The following is a 19,800-nucleotide window of genomic DNA, read 5'->3' as shown; positions in this document are numbered from 1 at the left end:
ATATAAGATTTAATGTCAGCATACCTGGCTCCTGATCTGCCTGCCACTTAATGATTGTAAACTTGGGCAGCGTACCCCAATTTCTCTCTTTTTTCTCCTTCTCTTCTTTCTTCTTTCTTCTTCTTCTATTACAATTGTAGGTTTTATTTATTTTTTTATATTTTAAAAATTTTGGGTCCCATTATTTTTCTTTCTAAAAATTATTTTTATTTTATGAGCATTGGCATTTTACCTGCATGTATGTCCGCATGAGGATGTTGCATCTTCTGGAACTGGAGTTACAGACAGTTGTGTTGTAGGCACTGTTCTTAAACTCTATTTGGGGTTCCTCATTCCTCTACCTCCCTGCCAGCCTGCTGCCACCCCCATACCCCCAGGTAGGAGAGAAAGGAGATTAGAAGGGACAGAGGACATAGATCTCTTTAGGCTTAGCTCTGGCTGGTTAGGGTCCTCGGGTTCTTTGAGAAAATATCAATCTCAGTTGTCAGGATATCCAGCAGTCCAGCAACAGCAAATAGCAAACACAGCAGGACAAACACGCAGCCTTCCTCCTCCTCTGTCTTGTCAAAGCCCCTGCCCTTCTCTCTTGGGGCTCTAGTATTTTTATGCCCTCCGAGTCCTCAGAATTAAACTATCTCCAGCTGGCAAAGCCATGCCCCTCTCAGAGCCACATGAGGCAGTTAGCAGCTGTGGATAAACTAAGGCAATGCCATATCCCACACTTGGGATTAAAACAAAAATATATTTACATTACATAACTGAGTTATCAAACCAAAACTTCCACTACAGTTGTGAGCTTCCATGTGGGTGCCAGGAGTTGAACCTGTTTCCTCTGGAAGAGACACAGTGCTGCTAACCGCTGAGCCATCTCTCCACCTCTAATTATTTTTATATATTTAAAAAACTGTTTAAATTAAAATAGAATTACATCATTTCTCCCCTTGTCTTTCCTCCCCTTTAATCACTTCTGTGTACTCTGCTTGTTCCTTCTCAAGCTTATGGACTCTTTCTCTTTAATTATTAGTCTTTCTATCAATAATTCCTAAATATATAAATATAACTTGATTAGTCCATATAATGTTGGTTGTGTGTATATATTTTTAAGGCTGACCTTGGTACTGGATAGCCAACCAGGAGTCTCTTCCCTGGGGAAGAGTATTTCTTCCACTCTTAGCATTCCTTGGTTGCCTGTAGTTTTTGTCTAGGGTTGCGGTCTGGTGAGATTGCCCCTTCATGTTAGCATGTCTGTTGGTGTTATCTTCGTTCAGGTCTCGTTTAGGCATGGCATTGGTCAGACTTCATGGATGTAGCTGCTCTGATAATTTTCAGATGAAATCTCATAGCAAACTCCCTGCTCCTCTGCCTCTTACACTCTTCCCACCCTCTTTTCTGCTGTGATCTCTGAGCTGTAGGTGCAGGAGTGTGCTGTCGCGCTATCAGCTAGGGCTAGGCGCCACAGTCACATGTACACTGCGTAGGTGCAGGAGTGTGTTGTCCGTGTATCAGCTGCGGCTGGGCACCCCACAGCCAGGTGTCGCTGCATTTTGATAGGCTGTGGGTTTTCTGTAGTGGTTTCTATCTGCCACAGAAAGACCTTTCTTGGATGAGGGGTTCTCTGTGCTTGAAGAGGATTTTGGTTTGTTGTTTGTTTTTTTGCTTTTTTGTTTTGGCCTATATGATGACAGTGGAAAATAACCCACAGAATGTTACAAAAATTAAATGAGAGTATGTACATAAAACTTCTATGGTATGCCTAGTATATAGTAAAACACTAAGAAATGTTGATATCTAGGGTGTGTGAACCTAAAACGGAGGGGAAAATACCCATAGATATAAGGACACTTGATTTGGAAACAGAAAGGCATTTGATTATATATGTGGTATCTTAAATTATCTTGAAAATAATTAAAAGTTATGCATGTGTTTGTGTGCCTGAGTGTATGTATGTATTCCACATGTGTGCAGGAGCCTGCAGAGGTCAGAAGAGGGTATCAGAAGTCCTGGAACTAGAATTACATGCAGTCGTGAGCCATCCAAGGAGGGTGCTGGGAACTGAGCCTGGGTCCTCTGTAAAAACAGCCAGTGCTCTTAATCCTTGCGTGTACCATCTTCCAGCCTGCATATTACATTCTTAGGATGTGGTCATTGTTACCTTCCATATTTGCATTTGTCAGTGAAGAATCGAGTAAATGTTCTCTTTATTACATGCAGTCACTGAGATGGTGTGTTGCAGTGTTTGTTGTGTTGTCTGTCTTCTCCTCTACAGATCTCCGTTGACTGCTGTGCACCAGGCACTGCAGCATCTACACTACAGAGATGATAAGAAAGGCCTGCAACATCAAGGGGCCGTTATTCTAATAACGTAAACAGATTGCTTAATGTTCAAGCCAGGGAACAGTAAATTAGGAGGCTCTCTGTGTGCTTGGGACTATCAGGCCTTAAGCTGACCACTGAGTATTTTGTGAAGGACTAAAAGAATGTCATCTAAGCCAGCTTTCTGGGGGGAGGGGGGGGCAGAGAGACAGAGCTGTCATCCCCTCCTGGCAATTCTCATGACAAATGCCATGTTTGAACCTGAGTCCCTGGGTGCAGTTTGCAAAATTATGCTTGAGTGTCTGGTTCTAGTGCTGCTATCTTACCCATCAGGGGCACGCGGCACTCTAGGAGGCTCATGCCCTTTCCTCCAGGTTTGCTTTTAGATAAAACATGAGAACAGCTGGAGGGGTGGTAGGGAGACCAACAGAGGCTGTGAAATAAATAGTTCCCAGTGTCACTGCCGCCAGCCAGATGGTGCCACGTTGTACAGGGACAAATCCATTTTAATGAGTGTTTCTCCCTGTCCCTTAGCAGAGCAAGAAGTTCTCTTGTTGAAAGAAAAAGGGTCTCTGCCTACACTTGGGGGTCTGCCCAGCTGTTTTTCTACTCTGATCCTTCAGTGGCACTTCCTCAGGCCTGCTATTGGGTTCTCGTCCGTCTAGCTCATGATTCTGCCACCCCACAGCCCAGAAAAATGTGCTCTAGCCCAGGACTTAAATGAGCACTCATTAACTGAACAACGTGGCCGTGGCTCCACAGACCTCCCGTGGCTCCAGCCTGTAAAGGAGCATTCTCTTCACTCTTGACATTGCTCCTTTCTGCAGGTGCAAAGCCTCAAGCACCCTGCTACATACTGTACCTGTCATCTGTTCTAAATCTTACCGTTCCATAAGGTGGTTAGGAAAAGCCTGCAGACTAAGAATCCTATATTTTTCTCTGTTGAGACAGGTTGAAGGACAACTCAGACTGTCCCTTAGCTAAGTAGCTAAGGATGACCTTGAGCTCTTATCTCTACCTTCCTGAGTGTTGGGAATAGTGGGGTGTGCTACCGTCCCTGCTGGACAAGATATTTAAAGGCCATTACTGGAGTGCCGAGTAAAGGCAGGCATGTGCTGAGTGTATAATGACCAGGCCATGCACGACGCAGCGGGGCAACTGGTGCTGTAGACGCTGGAGAAAGACTGGGTCCTGGCAAGGTATCTACTCACGCAATGAGAGCGCTGCCTGGGAGTGAAAGAGAGTTCTTTACTATGCATAGTTCAGCTCTGCGAGTATGCAGAAATGCCCACAGACCACTCTCCCTCTTACCCTCAGCACACTGCTCAACGAGTTACTCAAGACACCGAATACTTCATAAAAACAGTGCTAGTGTGAGGTGGTACTGCCCAGCTCAAGGCTGATGCAAGTATCTCAAAGATGTTTGAGGAGGGTTGGGCAAGCTATGATGTTCAGTAGGCTGAAAAAACTGGATGCATTTTCTTTTTTTTTTTTCTTTTTTTTTCTTTTTTCTTTCTTTCTCTTTCTTTCTTTTTTTGAGATGGTTTCTCTGTAGTTCTGGCTGCCCTGGAACTTACTCTGTAGAGCATGCTGGCCTCAGACTCAAAGATCCACCTCCCACTGCCTGCTAAGTGCTGGGACTTGAAGGTGCGGGCCACCTCCCGCTTTGCTTATGATATTCTCAACTTACAATGAGTCACTGGACTTTAAGTCCATGGTAAGTGAAAGAGCATCCACACTTCCTTAAGTCTCTCACTGAAAACAGTCCAGGGACATCCTCCACCTGGAAAGCTGTCCACTGAGCACTAAAGCCAGACTTGGAGTACATTTAGCTGGCTCTGAAAACGGATTGCCACAACTGGCGTTTACCAAGTCCTGGTTCTGACCTCAAGATTCTGAAGGAAGGTTCTGTTGGTGTTAGTTTTGCTTTAGGTTGGGGGTGGGGGTGGGGGTGGGGCATAAGTAACTGGGTATTTCCTTCTCCGTGTGAATAAAAGGAGCACTACCTTTTCTTTTCAAAGAACCGAAGTAACTTGTGACTGCGAGATTATTATTCACACCTAAATTTTAGAATCTGCCCATTCAGAATCTTTCTGATTTTCAAAGTAGAAGACAGCATCAGACAGCATCAGGTGTAGGGAGATCCCTGGTCTGAAATTCACCTCTCAGGAGCTCAGTTAGACTCGAGCACCGATAAACTGAGCACTCCCAGCTCCTGACTGGCTTTCATGGTTAAAATGATGAGCTCTTACAACAGCAAACAACCCCCGCAGATAGCCCCGCAGTTCCTGAAGCTTGTTAAAGGTAACAGCACAGGTCCTGCGAGCTGCTAATGCTGAAAGGGGGGAGTAATCACTGTCCCTTGGTGGGCAGGCCTTGGGGGCTTTGGGAAGACCGAGAGAAAGGGGACTGATGCAAGATGCTACAACCTCGGAGTCAGAGAGGGAAATGGGTCTAACCTTAATGAGCAGCTCAGCTGGAGGGGCTCTAATGGCCTTGGTGAGAACGGGAGCTGCCTGAACTGGCGGCAGGAGCTATGGAGGCAGCCGGCTGCTGCTTGCTCATTTGAGCATGCGCGTTAAGCAGCATGTCCAAACTGATGAGGTCTGAGGTAGACAGTACCCCAGGTCTCCCAGGTGGAGGGTGGGCTGCTGACCTGAATGGAGCCATGGTGTGTGGCAGGTGCAGAAGCTAGCACTTTGGAGCCCCGTCAGCAGGGTGGCTTTTTAGTTCAAGAACAGTTTCCTCACCTTAATTGGCTCTCTAGGGCCTTAGGAGTAGCTGTTGGCACCTCTGAAGGCCCCTGTTACTGGGAGAGCAATTCCCCTGGTGGTTGGAGAGAGGTAGGTTGTGTTTGGGGGGGATGTGTTTGCTGCACCTGGGAAACTGTGGCTATAGAAAGATCTGCAGAGGGAGGGAAGTTCAAGGTAGCTGTGATTGTTAGGCGGTTTTGGTGTGGCTGCTTGTCACTGGATCTTGCATTGAATAGGGGATTAGTCGTGCCTAAGTGCAGTGGAGGCCGGATAGCAGGAAAGTCCTCAGAGTCTATCTCTACCTGTTCACTGCACAAATGGGGCACCAGGCGCCAGGAAGGGCCTAGAAAACTGCCGAGGGTCACATGACTGGCATTTGCAGAGTCAGAGAGTCAGATCCTGCTCCCCTGCTTGATAACCCTGGGCTTGTTTGGCCTGCAGGCTGCAGAAGCTGCAGATCTATATAGGATGCTGCCTTGAACTTGCCACAGACCCCCTTTCAAGGCCCAGTGGGTGGGGTCTGTGGCTTTTTGGGGAGTGTATCCACATATCCTCCTTTGTTTCAACTCTTAAGATTCCGTGTGAAAAGAGACAGGTACTGTCGGGTCTCTGAGAGTCGGCCACATGAGATGAGCCCAGGCTCAGCCCGCATTTGCATCGACTGTGGGTATTTTCTCGGCACACAAAGCTGGCATCACACCCAGGGGCTTTGTCAGACAATGAGGGTATGAAGGCCAAGTGCCAGACACTCATGCATTCACCTCTGCCCCTCAGCAGTCACCTGGCCATCAGCCTCAGTGGCTGGCTCTACCTCCTAGCTCCTGGGTAGTCCTAGTTTACCTTATTCTGTCCTGTAATGATATTTACTCTGCCTTTATGGGCCATGCTTCCAAACCTTCTACTTTAAACCCAGTCAGTCCTTCTAACTCTAGACCTGCACTATTTATTGGCTACCTAAGGACTCTGAATTAGAAGCTGGGCCTAGCGGCTCAGGCCTGTGATCTCAGCTACTCAGGAGACTGACGCAAAGGTATTGAAGATTCAAAGCCTGAATGGGCCACAGGGGGAATTCAAGACGAGTGAAACTCCGTTACAAAATGAAAAGTCAAAAAGAGGCTAGGTATATAGCCCAGTAAAGGGGCTGTCTGTCTGTATGCACAAGGCCCTAGGCTCACCGCCCCACCCCCAGCCTCCCAGTACCACGGGAAGTAGAAAGACAGACAAAAGAGGACTCATCATTGCTTGCAGTTCAAGGGTCTTCCTCGTTTTCCCCCAAATTAAGCTTATAGCCTCATCCCCTATGTTCCTCTCCATGTCCCAGAGCCCCACGTTCCACACTTTTAACTCTGAATTGAGCTCCTTCTTTATCCAATTAGGATTTTTTTTTCACGTACATTGCTGTTTTGCCTGTATGTATGTCTGTGTGAAGGGGTTGGATCCCCTGAATTGGAGTTACAGACAGTTGTGGGCTGCCATATGGTTGCTGGGAATTGAACCCAGGTCCTCTAAAAATGAACCCAGGTCCTCTAAAAGAGCAGCCAGTGTGCGCTCTCTCTCTCTCTCTCTCTCTCTCTCTCTCTCTCTCTCTCTCAAGATTTATTTATTTATTATGTAGATAGATAATGTTCAGCCTGCATGTGTGCCTGTCTGCCAGAGGAGGGCACCAGATCTCATTATAGATGGTTGTGAGCCACCCTGTGGTAGCTGGGAATTGAACTCAGGACCTCTGGAAGAGCTGTTAGTGCTCTTAACCTCTAAGCCATCTCTCCAGCCCCTATAGCCAGTGCTCTTAACCTCTGAACCATCTCTCCAGTCCTCTCCCCCGCTTTTCTTGTTACTAACGTCTTAGTCTTGTTTGAAGGCCTGGATCCTATGTGAACCATCCACTCTACCAGAGACCACAGGGGTGGGAATGGGTTTAGCAATAAGCAGGGCCCCAGGATTGGAACTGTATTCCAGTGTGGAAGGTGGAACCATGTAAGTAGCTGCTGTTTGGACTGAGGATAAGCTTCTTTTAATCTAAAAAGGGCTGATGGCAGTTTTGGCTTTGCCAGTCATAAAGTTTCTTCCACAATTACTCAGCTCTGCTACTGTAGCCTCAAAGCAGCCATGGTCAGTACTGAAACCAATGGCTCTGACTGTGCCCCAAGAAGTCCTTCCTTCCTTCCTTTCTACCTCCCCCACCCCTCTTTTTGAAGTAGGGTCTCATGTAGCTCGGGCTGTTCTCGAACTCACTACGTAGCTGAGGATAACTTTGAACTTCCGGTCTTGCTGCTTCCACCTTCACAGTGCTGGAATTACACCAATGCCTGGGTTACGATGCGCTGGGGACTGAACCCAGGGCCACTTGCACCTTAGGCCACCGCTGATCTATATTCCCCACACCAGGAAGCTTTTCTTGACTGTATCTTTATTAACTAAAACACGTAGGCTATAGATCTGACCTTTGTTTTAGGCCCTGGAAAAGTTGGTCGGTTTGAACCCATTGGTGGCATCAAGTAGAAGTAATAACTATGCAGGAGAGAAAAATATGGATGAAAATTCCAGGTTGGAAGCCGGGCGTGGTGGTGCACGCCTTTAATCCCAGGACTCAGAGGCAGAGGCAGGTAGATCTCTGTGAGTTTGAGGCTAGCCTGGTCTACAAAGTGAGTTCAGAACAGTCAGGGCTACACAGAGAGACCCTGTCTCAAAAAAAAAAAAAAATTCCAGGTTGGACATAATGTTAAAACCAGGCCCGCGGAGGATCAGGCAGATAAGCAGAACTAGAAGGGGGTGAACTTTCTCTCTAGAATAGAGAATGCTTGAAGGGGAGAACACTTTCTGAAGAGTCTTGACAAATTAATGTTACTCTTGCAGCGTGGGAGCCATTGTGATGAGTCAGGCCTGATCTGATCAGATCTATCTATTATCTATACATATATTTTCTTTTCTCTGTGTAATGAACTTTTTTATTTATTTTGTTTGTTTTTTTTGAGACAGGGTTTCTCTGTGTAGCCCTGGCTGTCCCTGAACTTACTCTGTAGACCAGGCTGGCCTTGATCTCAGAGCTCCACCTGCCTCTGTCTCCTGAGTGCTGGGATTGCCGGGTGCAGTGGCGCGCGCCTTTAATCCCAGCACTTGGGAGGCAGAGGCAGATGGATCACTGTGAGTTCAAGGCCAGCCTGGTCTACAGAGTGAGTCCAGGACAGCCAAGGCTAACACAGAGAGACCCTGTCTCAAAAACAAAAAACAAAAAAACAAACAAAAATAAAATAAAGGTGTGCGTCACCACTGCCTCAGGGGCTCAGATCTATATTTTAAAAAGTTATTCAGAGCTGGGTTCAGTGTGGGCTCGCTCCTTTAATCTCCACACTCAGGAGGTTGAGGCAAGTGGGTCTCTGTGAGTTTGAGGCCAGCTTGGCCTATATAGCAAGTTCTAGGGCAGAGAGGGTTACACAGAGACCCTGTCTCAAAACAAACAAATGAACGAACAGTCATTCTGGCTCTCACAGCCTTTAATCCTGGCACTTGGAAATAGAAGCAGGAATATCAGGAGTTCAAGGTCACCCTCAGGTATAGTTGCGAATTTGAGGCTAGCCTGGGCTGAATGAGAACCTGTCTCTAAACACACACACACACACACACACACACACACACACACCTTTTATCTAAACTCATCCAGAACCTACATAATGAGGGCTATTTATTGTGTGCTGGATGACTTCTGGGAGACCACGGTGGCTGTCAAAGCCATTGCTTCCAGACTGTAAGGTCTCTGAGCCAGTGCTGCCTGGAGGTCTAAGAATGGTTTGGGACCCTTGCTGAAGCAACCCAGGAGGTTGGGGTTTGGTAGATTGAGGATTTCTAGAAAGCACTTCAGATTTGGGCATCACTAGTCCAGGTATGCCTGGGTGCTGTCTCATGGTAAGAAGGGTGGATGTCAGAGAAAACACTGTTTACAGAAGGCCCTTTCCCTCTCCCCATCCCTGGAGCAGCCCATCCTCCTGTCTCCTCACACACCACCACTACCCCCATGTCTTCTTCTGCTTATACACCAGTGTTCTCTTTAGAGCAACTCGTTCGACCCATTTGGCACATTCAGGGTCCCCTTAATGCCAACTGGGTAAACTTTCTTTCTGTCTTCCCTGCTCCTAGTTATAAAACCTCGCTCAGTCAGTCTCCGAGAGCCTTTCTGAGCTCTGCCTTTCTTTCAGATCAAGGTCAGGATCTTTTGCTTGGCATTCAAAGGCCCCTCAGAAGCATCTCCTCCTGCCAGGCTCTCCTACCCCTCCCTGCCTCTGATGGATCTGGGCTGCTGTAATCATCCTGTTACTTGCAGTATTGTCTTATCCTGAAGTCTTTCCTCTAACTCACCCCTGTTTTCCTTCCCTCTTCCTCCTGCTGTGTGTGACTGTGTCTCCCCGGGGAACAGAGAGAGCTGCCAGGGGACACCTGCCAGGACCTTTGTGCACCATTAAAATATGTGTCTTCACCATCTGAAGTCCTAATCCTCTGCTTGTGACGGACAATTGGTCACTATGGCAACTGGCTGTGACGTCACAGGATAAGGACTTCAGGTGAAGTATCAGGAGCAGGTGAGTGTTTAGGAGACAGATTTTAGTGTGTGTTGGAGGCTCCCCACCCCCTGCGCTCTCCTGCAGTGCAGGGGGCTTGGAGGGATCTCTCCGACTCCTGCTGTTTTTGAAAATGATGCGGTGAGACTGTGTGCATGGCATCTGCGTTCTGCAGCAGTGTGGGGCTGACAGAGTGTGTCAACTTGAGCTCTGGCTGTGCAGGCACCGCTGCTGCGGGAGCCTGTTATTCCATTCTGGATTGCTATTTTGATACCCAGATTGCATCATTCTTCCTACGTATAAACAGGGGGTCCCCAGGGCCCTGCAGCTACTCACTTCTCCACCAACACTGTTGTTGTGATGAGCTCTATTTAAATGAGCTGCCGGATCGGGGGCAGGATCCAGCCACACATGAGCACTGTCATTTTGGGGAACATGGAGGGCCAAAGGATTTTTGTGGATCGAGTTCTAAGAGGCCGAGAGTGATGGCCTCCCGAGCTGAGCAGAGGGCGACAGAGCTAGTTCCTGAAAGTTGAAAATCTCGTTTTCTTCCTTCTGAGCTGCTTCTATTCGGAGGCACCCAGAGGATTAGGAAGGAGATGCAGCTAGGAAGAGAGGCGCCTCTTTGAGGTCTCCCTCTTGCTGCTCAGTTTGGGAAGATTGCTGCAGAGACTTGAAGATAAACAGGAACAGAAGCAATCAACCTCGCTCTTTCTTGCAGGAGCATCTCAGGTGAGCTAGAGAAGATGCAGCCCTGGCTAAGGATGCATCACAACCAGGAGAGGCTCCAGGATGCTCCCCAAACCCCACCCAGAACCCAGCTCCCTGAGGCTTAGGCCTTGGGCCCAGCTGACTTGCTGCATGTGGGGTGGGTGCTCCTGGGCTCCCGGGGAGCACTGTACTCCAGGGCTGGTGGTGGTCTCACCTGTCGCTCCCCTGACTTCTCTCCCAGGTGTTGCTCCAATTACAGGGCAACAGGGTGACAGGTAAGCCTGCTGGCAGCCAGGGGCAAGATCGGCAGCCAGCTTAGGTGTGTCTTGGATCAGACTCTGTCTTCCTAACAGGTGCTGTCATCCGAAGAGCGGGTGCAGCGCGCTTCTTGAAGGCAGTGCTGCTCTGAGCCAGTGGGGCGGTGGGCGGCTTGAAGGGCTTCAGTGGGGGCCTTACTTGGTGCTCAGCATGCTGAGGCTTCTGAGGGTGGGAGGGCACAGATGATTGGTGAGACTGGCCAGCCTGCCTGAGTGTGGAGTGCATAATTTCCTTGCTTGGTGCCTGGCAGAGGCAGAGTGAAGCAGAGTGTCTTACCTGTGGCTACAGAGGCTATTCAAGGCTGCTCAGTGCTTTGAGGTTTTACAAGGGCGATGTAGTTTTGAACCTATGTCCCTGTGTCTCTTGAGGCTTTCGTGCCATCCTCCGTGTATCTGGGGATTGGGAACCAAGAGGGTCTATCCAGCTTTGGACACTGACAGAGGCACTTCAGGCTGCTCAGGGATCCCACGGCTAGGTCTGATCTGGAGCTCCAGAGGCAGTTTTCAAGGAGGCTCAGACAAGAGATGAAGAGTGAAAAACGTCACAAGCTATGGAGGTTGCTTAGCACTGGGCTCAGGGTAGCATGCTCATCTGATGGCCTGAGCTGACCCATGCCTGATTTCTGGGACCTCCTTGCCATGTCTCTCCTACTCTCACCATCCAAAGCCAAGGTTGCCTTGGCCACATGTTCACGCTGAGGGCTAGTTACCCACACTAGGCCTCATTTCTTTTTCTGGGCTCAGCACACACTCTAGCCCCAGTAACAGGCCACAGACTGTCTTGGTCTCTTAATTGATCTGTGAGTCAGAGGAGATAGATTGTAGCCTCCAAGTCAGTGCCAGCCATAGGATACCCGGGCATGAGGACTTCCTTCTGTGTCAGCACCAGCCATAGGATATCTGGGTACCAGGACTAGCTCCTTCAGTGTGTCGGGAATCTACCCATTTGTCTATCAGAGGGGAAATCCATCATAGCTGCACCTACCCAGATTCTGTTGGACTTTCCTGCCTTCCTCAGCTTCATGACACAGGGGAAGAGTACTGTTCAGAGTGCTGGTCCTCAAAGAGCTAGATGTTGTAATCACGTGAATAATTATTTGTGCATGTTGGTGCCTGGAACTCCTGAAACTGCCGCTCTCTCTACCCACGAGCCACAGCCTTAGCCCATATCAGGACAGTTAAAAGACCGCCTTATAGTTTGTATTTGTAGCAAAGAATGCACCTGTCTCCACATTTGTTTTCTTTAGGCACAAAAGCTTCATTCTGTCTGCTTTTCCTCAAATACTGTATTTCTTTTTTCTTGTCTTTCTTTCTTTTCTTTTTCTTTTGGTTTTTCGAGACAGAGTTTCGCTGTGTAACCTTGTCTGACCTGGACTCGCTTTGTAGACGAGGCTGGCCTTGAACTCATAGATATCCACTTGCCTTTGCCTCCTTGAGTGCTGGGATTACAGATGTGTGCCATCATGCCCAGCTCAAATGTTCAAAGGTTGTATTTCTTAAACCTTTAAGCATATCAGGAGAATTCCAAATTCCAGGGCTGGGTATAGGCTATTAGTCTAGTTGGATCGTAACTGTAGTTTGATCATTATTCTGAAATATTTTGCATATGGTGAAACTGTCTAGTTAATTAAAATAAAAATGTCATTTGTTTATTATTGAATTGGGAAAGAATATAGCATAATGAAAAGGACATTGTTTTATTTGTGTGTGTGTGTGTGTGTGTGTGTGTGTGTGTGTGTGTGCGCGCGCGCGCGCACGCGCCCGTGTGCTGTGGCACATGTGTGGATATCAAAAATCAACTTTGAATGTCTGCCCTCATTTTGAGGCTGTTTGAAGCAGGGTGTTATTGTCACCTGCGACTGTGCTGCATAGTCCAGGTTACCCAGTATGTGGGCTTCTGGGGATGCTATTGTCTCCACCTTCCATCTGCCTGCCGTTGTTCTGAGGTCAGAGGTGCGCAGCAACATGACCAGCGTTCCATGAGTTCTGGATCCTCATGTTTCCATGGCAAGTGCTTTGCCACTCAGCCATCTCCCTGGCCCCAAGGACATGGGTCTAAAGTCAAACAGACTTGGGTTTGAGTTTGCCACAGGCTGCTATAATTTAGCCTCTTGGAGTCTTACTCTCCCCAGTAAAATGGAGACAAGACCTATTGCTCAGACTTGATGATTGAATAAGATATCACATGTGTGGTGCCAGTGCAGAGAGTAGTGAAAAAGCAGATGACAATTTGTATCACACCTCCTAGGGACAGGACTGTTTATTTACTTTTTGAAACAGCCTATCCTGAAACTCACTATGTAGCCCTGTGTGGTCTTGAATTTGAGAATCCCCTGCCTCAGTCTCCTGAGTGCTAGAATTATAGACGTGCGTCATGGCCCTTGCCTCAGTTTCCACTCTCTTAACAGACAGAGTGAATGACTTTGACTCCCAGTGCTGTTCCCCGAGGCCACTAGGCCCCATAGGGAGACCTCTGGTACCTTCTGGAAACAGAAGCCCCGCCTTCTTGTGTCGTGGTTGCCTGTGTTTCAAGAATAATGTGTCTGGTTTTGAAATACATGCTCAAGCCTGATAACTGAACAATTCAAATAGAAATAAGCAGTAAAATAGGTGAGCTTGATGTTGCCCACCTGTAATCCCAGCACTTGGGAGGCATCGGCAGGAGAATTGCTGTCAAGTTCAAGGCTAGCCTGGTCTACATAGAGAAGGCTAAGGCTACACAGTAAGGCCCTGTCATTAAAAGCTCCTCATGTAGTTCATTTGGTAGAGTGTCTCCATAGCATGCATGATGCCCTGGACTTAATCCTTAACACTATATAAGTCAGGCATAGTGTGATACACCTGTAATTTCACCTCCCTAGGGGTTCAAGGTCATTCTTGAATCCATTTTGAGTTCAAGACCAGCTTGAGTTACATGAGACCCTGTCTCAAAAAAAGTCTCTGTTTCAATACAAGCACTGTGTGAAAAACATGTTACATAAGATGATTTCATATGTAAATAGTGAGTCTGATGACTAGTCTTAGTGAGTCTTATGAGCTAATTCTCTTCCGGATGATCCTTTACCACCAGCTTCTCCGCAGCCACAGCCTGTCATTTGACTCTCTGGTTTTTGTTTTGTTTGTTTGACACAGTTTCTCACTGGCAGTCCTCCTGCCTGATCTCTCAAGTGCTGGGATAACAGGTGTGTGCCATTGTGCCTGGTCCGCCTAACTTTCAGACAAGAATGTTGGCTGACTGTCCCTTCTTGTCTTGCCTAGGGGAGTCTTCCTGAAGCTCAGCTGCAGAGGGCATATGGAAAGGGTTGTGTAATTAGCACACTCTGTTATTTCTAGTCCCCTCACTTTAACAACTTAGTAACACTCTGAGAAAGGGGGTGATCACCTGAGGTGACAGACAGATAATAGCAGCAGAGCCTTATCTATACACAGTGTGGTTGTCATCTCAGGATGGCTTTCTCGCACCATCCAGAAACTTCCGGGTGGCTTTCTCTACTAAAAATGGCCATGAGTAAAAAGAGTACACATGGAGTATACCAGCAAAAGAAACAGTTATCCAGTCTTCTAAAATCCATCCTTGAATGCCAAGTATGGGTTATTTCTGCATGCAGACATATGAACAGGTGGTTAAAATGCAGTGGGATGCTTCTTCTGCTGGAGGCACTAATTAACTTATCCTAAGGGACATCAGTCCTGTTTCTCAGAAGTGGGACATTTGAGCAGGTTTGACAGGATGCATAGGAGTTTATCTGAGAAGGACAGAAGCAAGGACAAGTACGTCAAGAAGGAGCAGCACTGTCCCAGACAGAGCCATGCAAAAGCTTGGCAGAGATCCCCGGCATGCCAAAGACATATGGCGCCTGGCAGAGGAAGCTAGAGGTGAGGCTGGAGGGCAGTGACGCCAGGTTGAAAATGAATGCCAGAAAAGGCCAGGACAGACAGGCAGATAAAGTGCCATGAGGCCTTACTTGAACCACCCAGTCCACCCTCCTTTTCCACTCTGCTGTGTTACTGTTGTTGATGTTTGAGTACTTGGTACCAGGAGTTGGAAGTCTTGTGAAAGTAACTTTTAGCACCCAGTGCGCCTTGTAGATGGGAGAGACAGTCACCTGACAGCCAGATGATGTCACCTGTGGAGAGTGTTGACCGGTAGAAAAAATACCCAGGGGATTCAGATGCAATTCTGTCAAAGGCTATTGTTTTATATGATTTTGTGGATTTTCCAGATGGCAACAGTGAGCTTTTGCTACATGATAAGCCACCCCAAAACTTAGTGGTTAAACCAAATTTCTTTGGTGTTTGGCTCTCTAGGTTGGTGATCTGGACTGGAATTCTCGGGGTAGTCTAGGCTGAGTTTGGCTGATCTTGGCTGTACTCCCATGCTGGCATTAGATTGGTGGATCAGTTGGTCTGGCTGGTTTAGGATGGGATTATGAGGAATGTTTGAGACAACTACAGCCTCTTTCCTCAAGGCCTGATGTCCTTCAGCAATCTGAGCACCAGCTTCAACTTTCCACAGAGCAGCTGGAGAGTTGTAGGAGCGAGAGCAGAATCACTCAGGTCCCCGAGGTCTAGTCATGTCTTCTCCTTTCTTCTCTCTCTCTCTCTCTCTCTTCTCCCACCCCACCCCTCTCTTCCCTTAGTGTGTGTACAGTGTTCATGTGTGGGTGTGCATGCACATATGAAGATCATGGGTCAACACGAGGCGTCTACCTCAGTTGCCCTCTACCTTATGATTTGGGACAGGATCTCTCATTGAACCTGGAGCTAACTCAGTTTGGTTAAGCTAGCCGGCCGCAGAGCTCCAGGAACTTGCCTGTCTCTGCCCCTGCTTCTCCCCGCTGAGCCATCTCCCCATTCCAAAGAGTCCTGTTTGATGGTAGGATCACAAGAGGCACAGTGGCAGCCTTCAATCCCAGGACTCGGGAGGCAGAGGCAGATGGACCTCTGTGAACTTAAGGCCAGCCAGGGCTACATAATGAAAGCATGTCTTTAAAAACAAAAGGAACCACGAGGAATTCTTTCAGGAAGAGGACAAGCTTGTGGCCAGCTTCCCAGTGTCCGTTCTTTTTTTTTTTTTTTTAATAGTATTTTCTTTTTTTTTTTTTTTTATTAATTTATTCTTGTTACATCTCAATGGTTATCCCATCCCTTGTATCCTCCCATTCTTCCCCCTCCCTCCCATTTTTCCCTTATTCCCCTCCCCTATGACTGTTCCTGAGGGGGATTTCCTCCCCCTGTATATGCTCATAGAGTATCAAGTCTCTTCTTGGTAACCTTCTGTCCTTCCTCTGAGTGCCACCAGGTCTCCCCCTCCAGGGGACATGGTCAAATGTGAGGCACCAGAGTATGTGAGAAAGTCATATCCCACTCTCCACTCAACTGTGGAGAATGTTCTGACCATTGGCTAGATCTGGGTAGGGGTTTAAAGTTTACCGCCTGTATTGTCCTTGGCTGGTGCCTTAGTTTGAGCGGGACCCCTGGGCCCAAATCTGCCTATCATAATGTTCTACTTGTAGGTTCCAGTGTCCATTCTTTTTTGTTTTGTTTTGTTTTGTTTTTGAGACAGGGTTTCTCTGTGTAGCATTGGCTGTCCTGGACTCACTTTGTAGACCAGGCTGGCCTCGAACTCACAGTGATCCACCTGCCTCAGCCTCCCAAGTGCTGGGATTCAGTGTCCATTCTTTATCTGCTTTTCATCATACCCTGAATAGGATGTGAGAAGTATTTTTAATTCAGTCAGCATTCAAGGAGAACTATGTTTTCTCAAATATTATCTAATTCAATTCTCACAGCAACCCGTGTGTGTGTGTGTGTGTACGTGCAATATTCTATTGCACACACGTAGAGGTCAGAGGACAACTTGAAAGAATTGGTTCTCTCCTTCCACCTGTGGGTTCAGAGGATAGAACTCAGGCTGTCAGGCATCAAGCCTGCGCCTTGCCCTCTCCAAGAGACTCATTCTCTGAGTGTTGGGCATTTTTAGAGTGGGTCTGAAGAGTTACCATAGTCTCCAGGTTGGCAGTCTCTTGTTGCTTATGTAATTTAGAAGCCGGCTCTGCTAAGGAATGTATTGGAAACAGTTGCATTCCTCTGGGAGAGGGAGTGAGTCAGGTTGTTCACTGGTGATGCATATAGTGTACCTGACATGGTCTAGGACTGTAGGTGGAGCCAGCCCAGCAACAGGCTTCTGAGCCCCAGGAGCAGACTTATTGGTATTGGTTAAACCAATAGAATGTGTGCAGGCAGGAGGGGTGGGTGGTTCTTCCTCTCGATAGAGAACTCCTGGAAACTCTACCTTTGAGATCTCCGAAGTAATCTGCGTCACATGGTGACCTTAATGACTGATGCTGCCCTCTGGGTTACACCAACCCTCCAAAGTCCAGGAGCTGGGACTTCAGGGCTGTAGAATGAGGAACTGGCACAGCAGGAGGCACCTGATTGTCAAAAGCAGAGAGGCCTGAGTTTGCAGTGGCTGGCTCCCAGAGGAAGGTAGATTGGGCACAGACAGGGATGGGAGGAGATCTGACGGGTAGTCCGTAGGGCGGGCCTCTGATGGGGTGGTTCATGGTAAGTGCAGGCTGTGTTACTGAGCAGGGATTGCTTTGGCACAAGGGATATTACCATATATCGGTGCTGGGTATTAAAAAGCGTCCTAGGCCTTATTGTAATCTACTCCGTTGCCTAGACTCCGTTGTCTGTCTTTCCTCACTAGAGCTCATCTTCTGTCCTGGATGTCAGCGAGTCTATCTTACCAGAGATGTAACTGAACATATTTTTCTTCAGTGCTTTTCTCCTGGAAAACCCACAATGGCCAGGGTAAGTCAAGACAAGGAAATTGGCAAGAGATGGTTTACAGAAAGTGATGAGGCCCCTGTCTATAGGTCTAGGCTCCTACCACTGACTTGTGACTTCACCATATGTTTTTCCATATCCATGGATCCATTCATCTACCCACCCATCCACCCATCCATCCACCCACCACCCACCCACCCACCCATCCACCCATCCATCCACCTACCTGCATATCCATCCATCTATCTACCCGTCCAGTCATCCACCCACACACTCACCTATCCATTCATCTACCCAGGAGGAAATAAAAAAATGTTTGAATTGGCAGAAGCAGAGTAGTTTTCTACTGGGTGAAAATTACATGCTTCGAGTGGAAGGTAAAAGTATCTTAATGCACATTAAGCATTACTTAATATATTTCAATGTTTTTTTTTTCTCATGGCTCTTACTGAAAATATCAGAACTAGGCTTTTCTTTCCTGTTATCTTCCCCCTGAGTTGAAAATTCACACACCAGCTTAGATTTAATGGGCTCTTTAATCTTGTCTATAACAGCTCTCAACCTTTCCCCCAAGTTTCTGAATTTCACATTACTTACCAACTGTCATGCCTTCTGTTTCTTTCTCCTGGCATATCCTTATCATTATATTTCATTCATTTATGAATTTATTTACTTGTTCCTGCATTTAATTCCTACTGACTATCCTATCCTCTGGGGCTTTTGGTGCTAAGAAGATATTCCTCCTGCATTCTACTTCTAAGACATTCATAGGAAACGTCATAAAGCTTTCTGACTTAGTGGCTTGTGTGAGCTAGGCATGGAATAGGTAGATTTGTTTACATCTCATCTCATGATGGTTCCCACCAGACCCAGCATTATATCTGCTAATGAAACGACCAAACTTTTAGACTAGGTGAGGTGCTAGGCCAGCAGCCTCCAGGTGAAGCGGGCCCTGGATGTGCTCGCTTGGCTCGGTGTATTCATCTCTCTGGGCACTGTGACATCTTAGGCTTTCTCCCCTGTGAAGGAATTGAGTGCTTTGATTTTGCTTGACTTTTCCCTCTGTTGTAACCTTCCCTTCATCCACCGACTTGCCATTCAGCACTCAGCTTAGATGTTTCCTACTGGTGAAAAAGTTCCCACCACTCTTAGGCCTAATTCTTGGAAACCTCTTTTTTTTTTTTTTTGACAAATGTCCCTAGCATGTATCACGTGTTTCTTTGTTGCAGTATTACCCATTTAAAGGGTGTCACCCTGCCCGTGCTGTGCATGCCTCAATGGGGGAGCCTTGGCTTCCTGGGTTTTCTTAGCTTTAGCACAGGATAGCCACTGTCCATTCAGTCACAGAGGGTGCTCTCCTGCACACACCGTGCCATGCAGCCCTCCTGTACACTACATTCCCCAGTCCCCGGAAACAGTTCAGCAGGACCCCATTCCCTAGAGCATGTGCAGCTCCAGGTCACAGATTTTTGGACTCTCTGCTTGCAGAACTGCTCTGAGTGCAAGGAGAAGAGGGCGGCGCACATCCTCTGCACACACTGCAATCGCTGGCTCTGCAGCTCCTGCACAGAGGAACACCGGCATGTCCCAGCCCCAGGGGGCCCACTCTTTTCACGGGCGCAGAAGGGATCCTCAGGTACCAGTCCCTTACCCAGCCTCTGTGCAGAACCCTCAAGTGCCTAGAGAAGAGCTCTTTGACCTGTTTCCTAGCCGAGGGAGACAGTGGGGCTGGTTCCTGTGTCTTTTATAAAGGAAGAATGTCTCTCCCAGTGTCAGAGGGGTGACTCACTCCAGCCGTTCACTGTCAGGCCCGGGGTGGGTAAGTGTGGGTGAGCCGGTGCTGGGAGCATGATCTTGAATCATGGAAGCAAGTTGAACTCCTACCTTCCACTTCTATTTAGAGCAGTATGTCTCACATGCAGAGACCTAACAGTCTGGTCCACTCTTGCCCGTTTGTCCATCCTGCACTGTTTTCAGCCACACTCTTTTAAAAAGCCTTCCTCTAAGGCCTTTGGTTCTTGGGAGGGTTTCATGTTTGCCAGGCCCACAGGAAGCAGGGTTTGTCACATGAACTAGCCTGAAGCCCAGCAAGGCTGAGGAGCTGGTTTTAGCGCCATCAACACAGGATACCAGTCAGTGAAGAGGCTTAGGGTTTTTCAGGAGGCTTTCCCATTGCGCCAGAGACCCATCTGGGGCAGGAGCACGTGCCTTCTCCACCTCTGGCAGGTGGTGGGACACTAGGGCCTGAGAGTGTGGGGTTTCTGGGCAGCTGAGCAAATCTAGCTAGGCTAAGCTTGAATTCTTCCCTGTGTCCCAAGTCTCACCATTCCCAAGAGAGACCTCTCTCTCTCTCGTTTGCAT

At 47.8% G+C, this 19,800-nt stretch overlaps 1 protein-coding gene across 1 annotated transcript in view; it reads left to right on the top strand.

Annotated features, from left to right (window-relative positions):
• Nucleotides 1–19,800, top strand: part of Trim66 (tripartite motif containing 66) — a 68,313-nt gene that overhangs the window by 3,215 nt on the left and 45,298 nt on the right. Inside the window, exons 2-4 of the mRNA XM_051149372.1 lie at nucleotides 10,307–10,351; nucleotides 17,360–17,463; nucleotides 18,928–19,075. Of these exons, the coding sequence (XP_051005329.1) occupies nucleotides 10,307–10,351; nucleotides 17,360–17,463; nucleotides 18,928–19,075 (297 nt within the window). The remainder of the gene's footprint in view (nucleotides 1–10,306; nucleotides 10,352–17,359; nucleotides 17,464–18,927; nucleotides 19,076–19,800) is intronic.

The sequence above is a fragment of the Acomys russatus genome, chromosome 7 (assembly GCF_903995435.1).
Source record: "Acomys russatus chromosome 7, mAcoRus1.1, whole genome shotgun sequence".
Classification (NCBI taxonomy): domain Eukaryota; kingdom Metazoa; phylum Chordata; class Mammalia; order Rodentia; family Muridae; genus Acomys; species Acomys russatus.
Note: the sequence above shows the minus strand (reverse complement) of the source record. Positions and strands in the feature narration are given on the sequence as shown.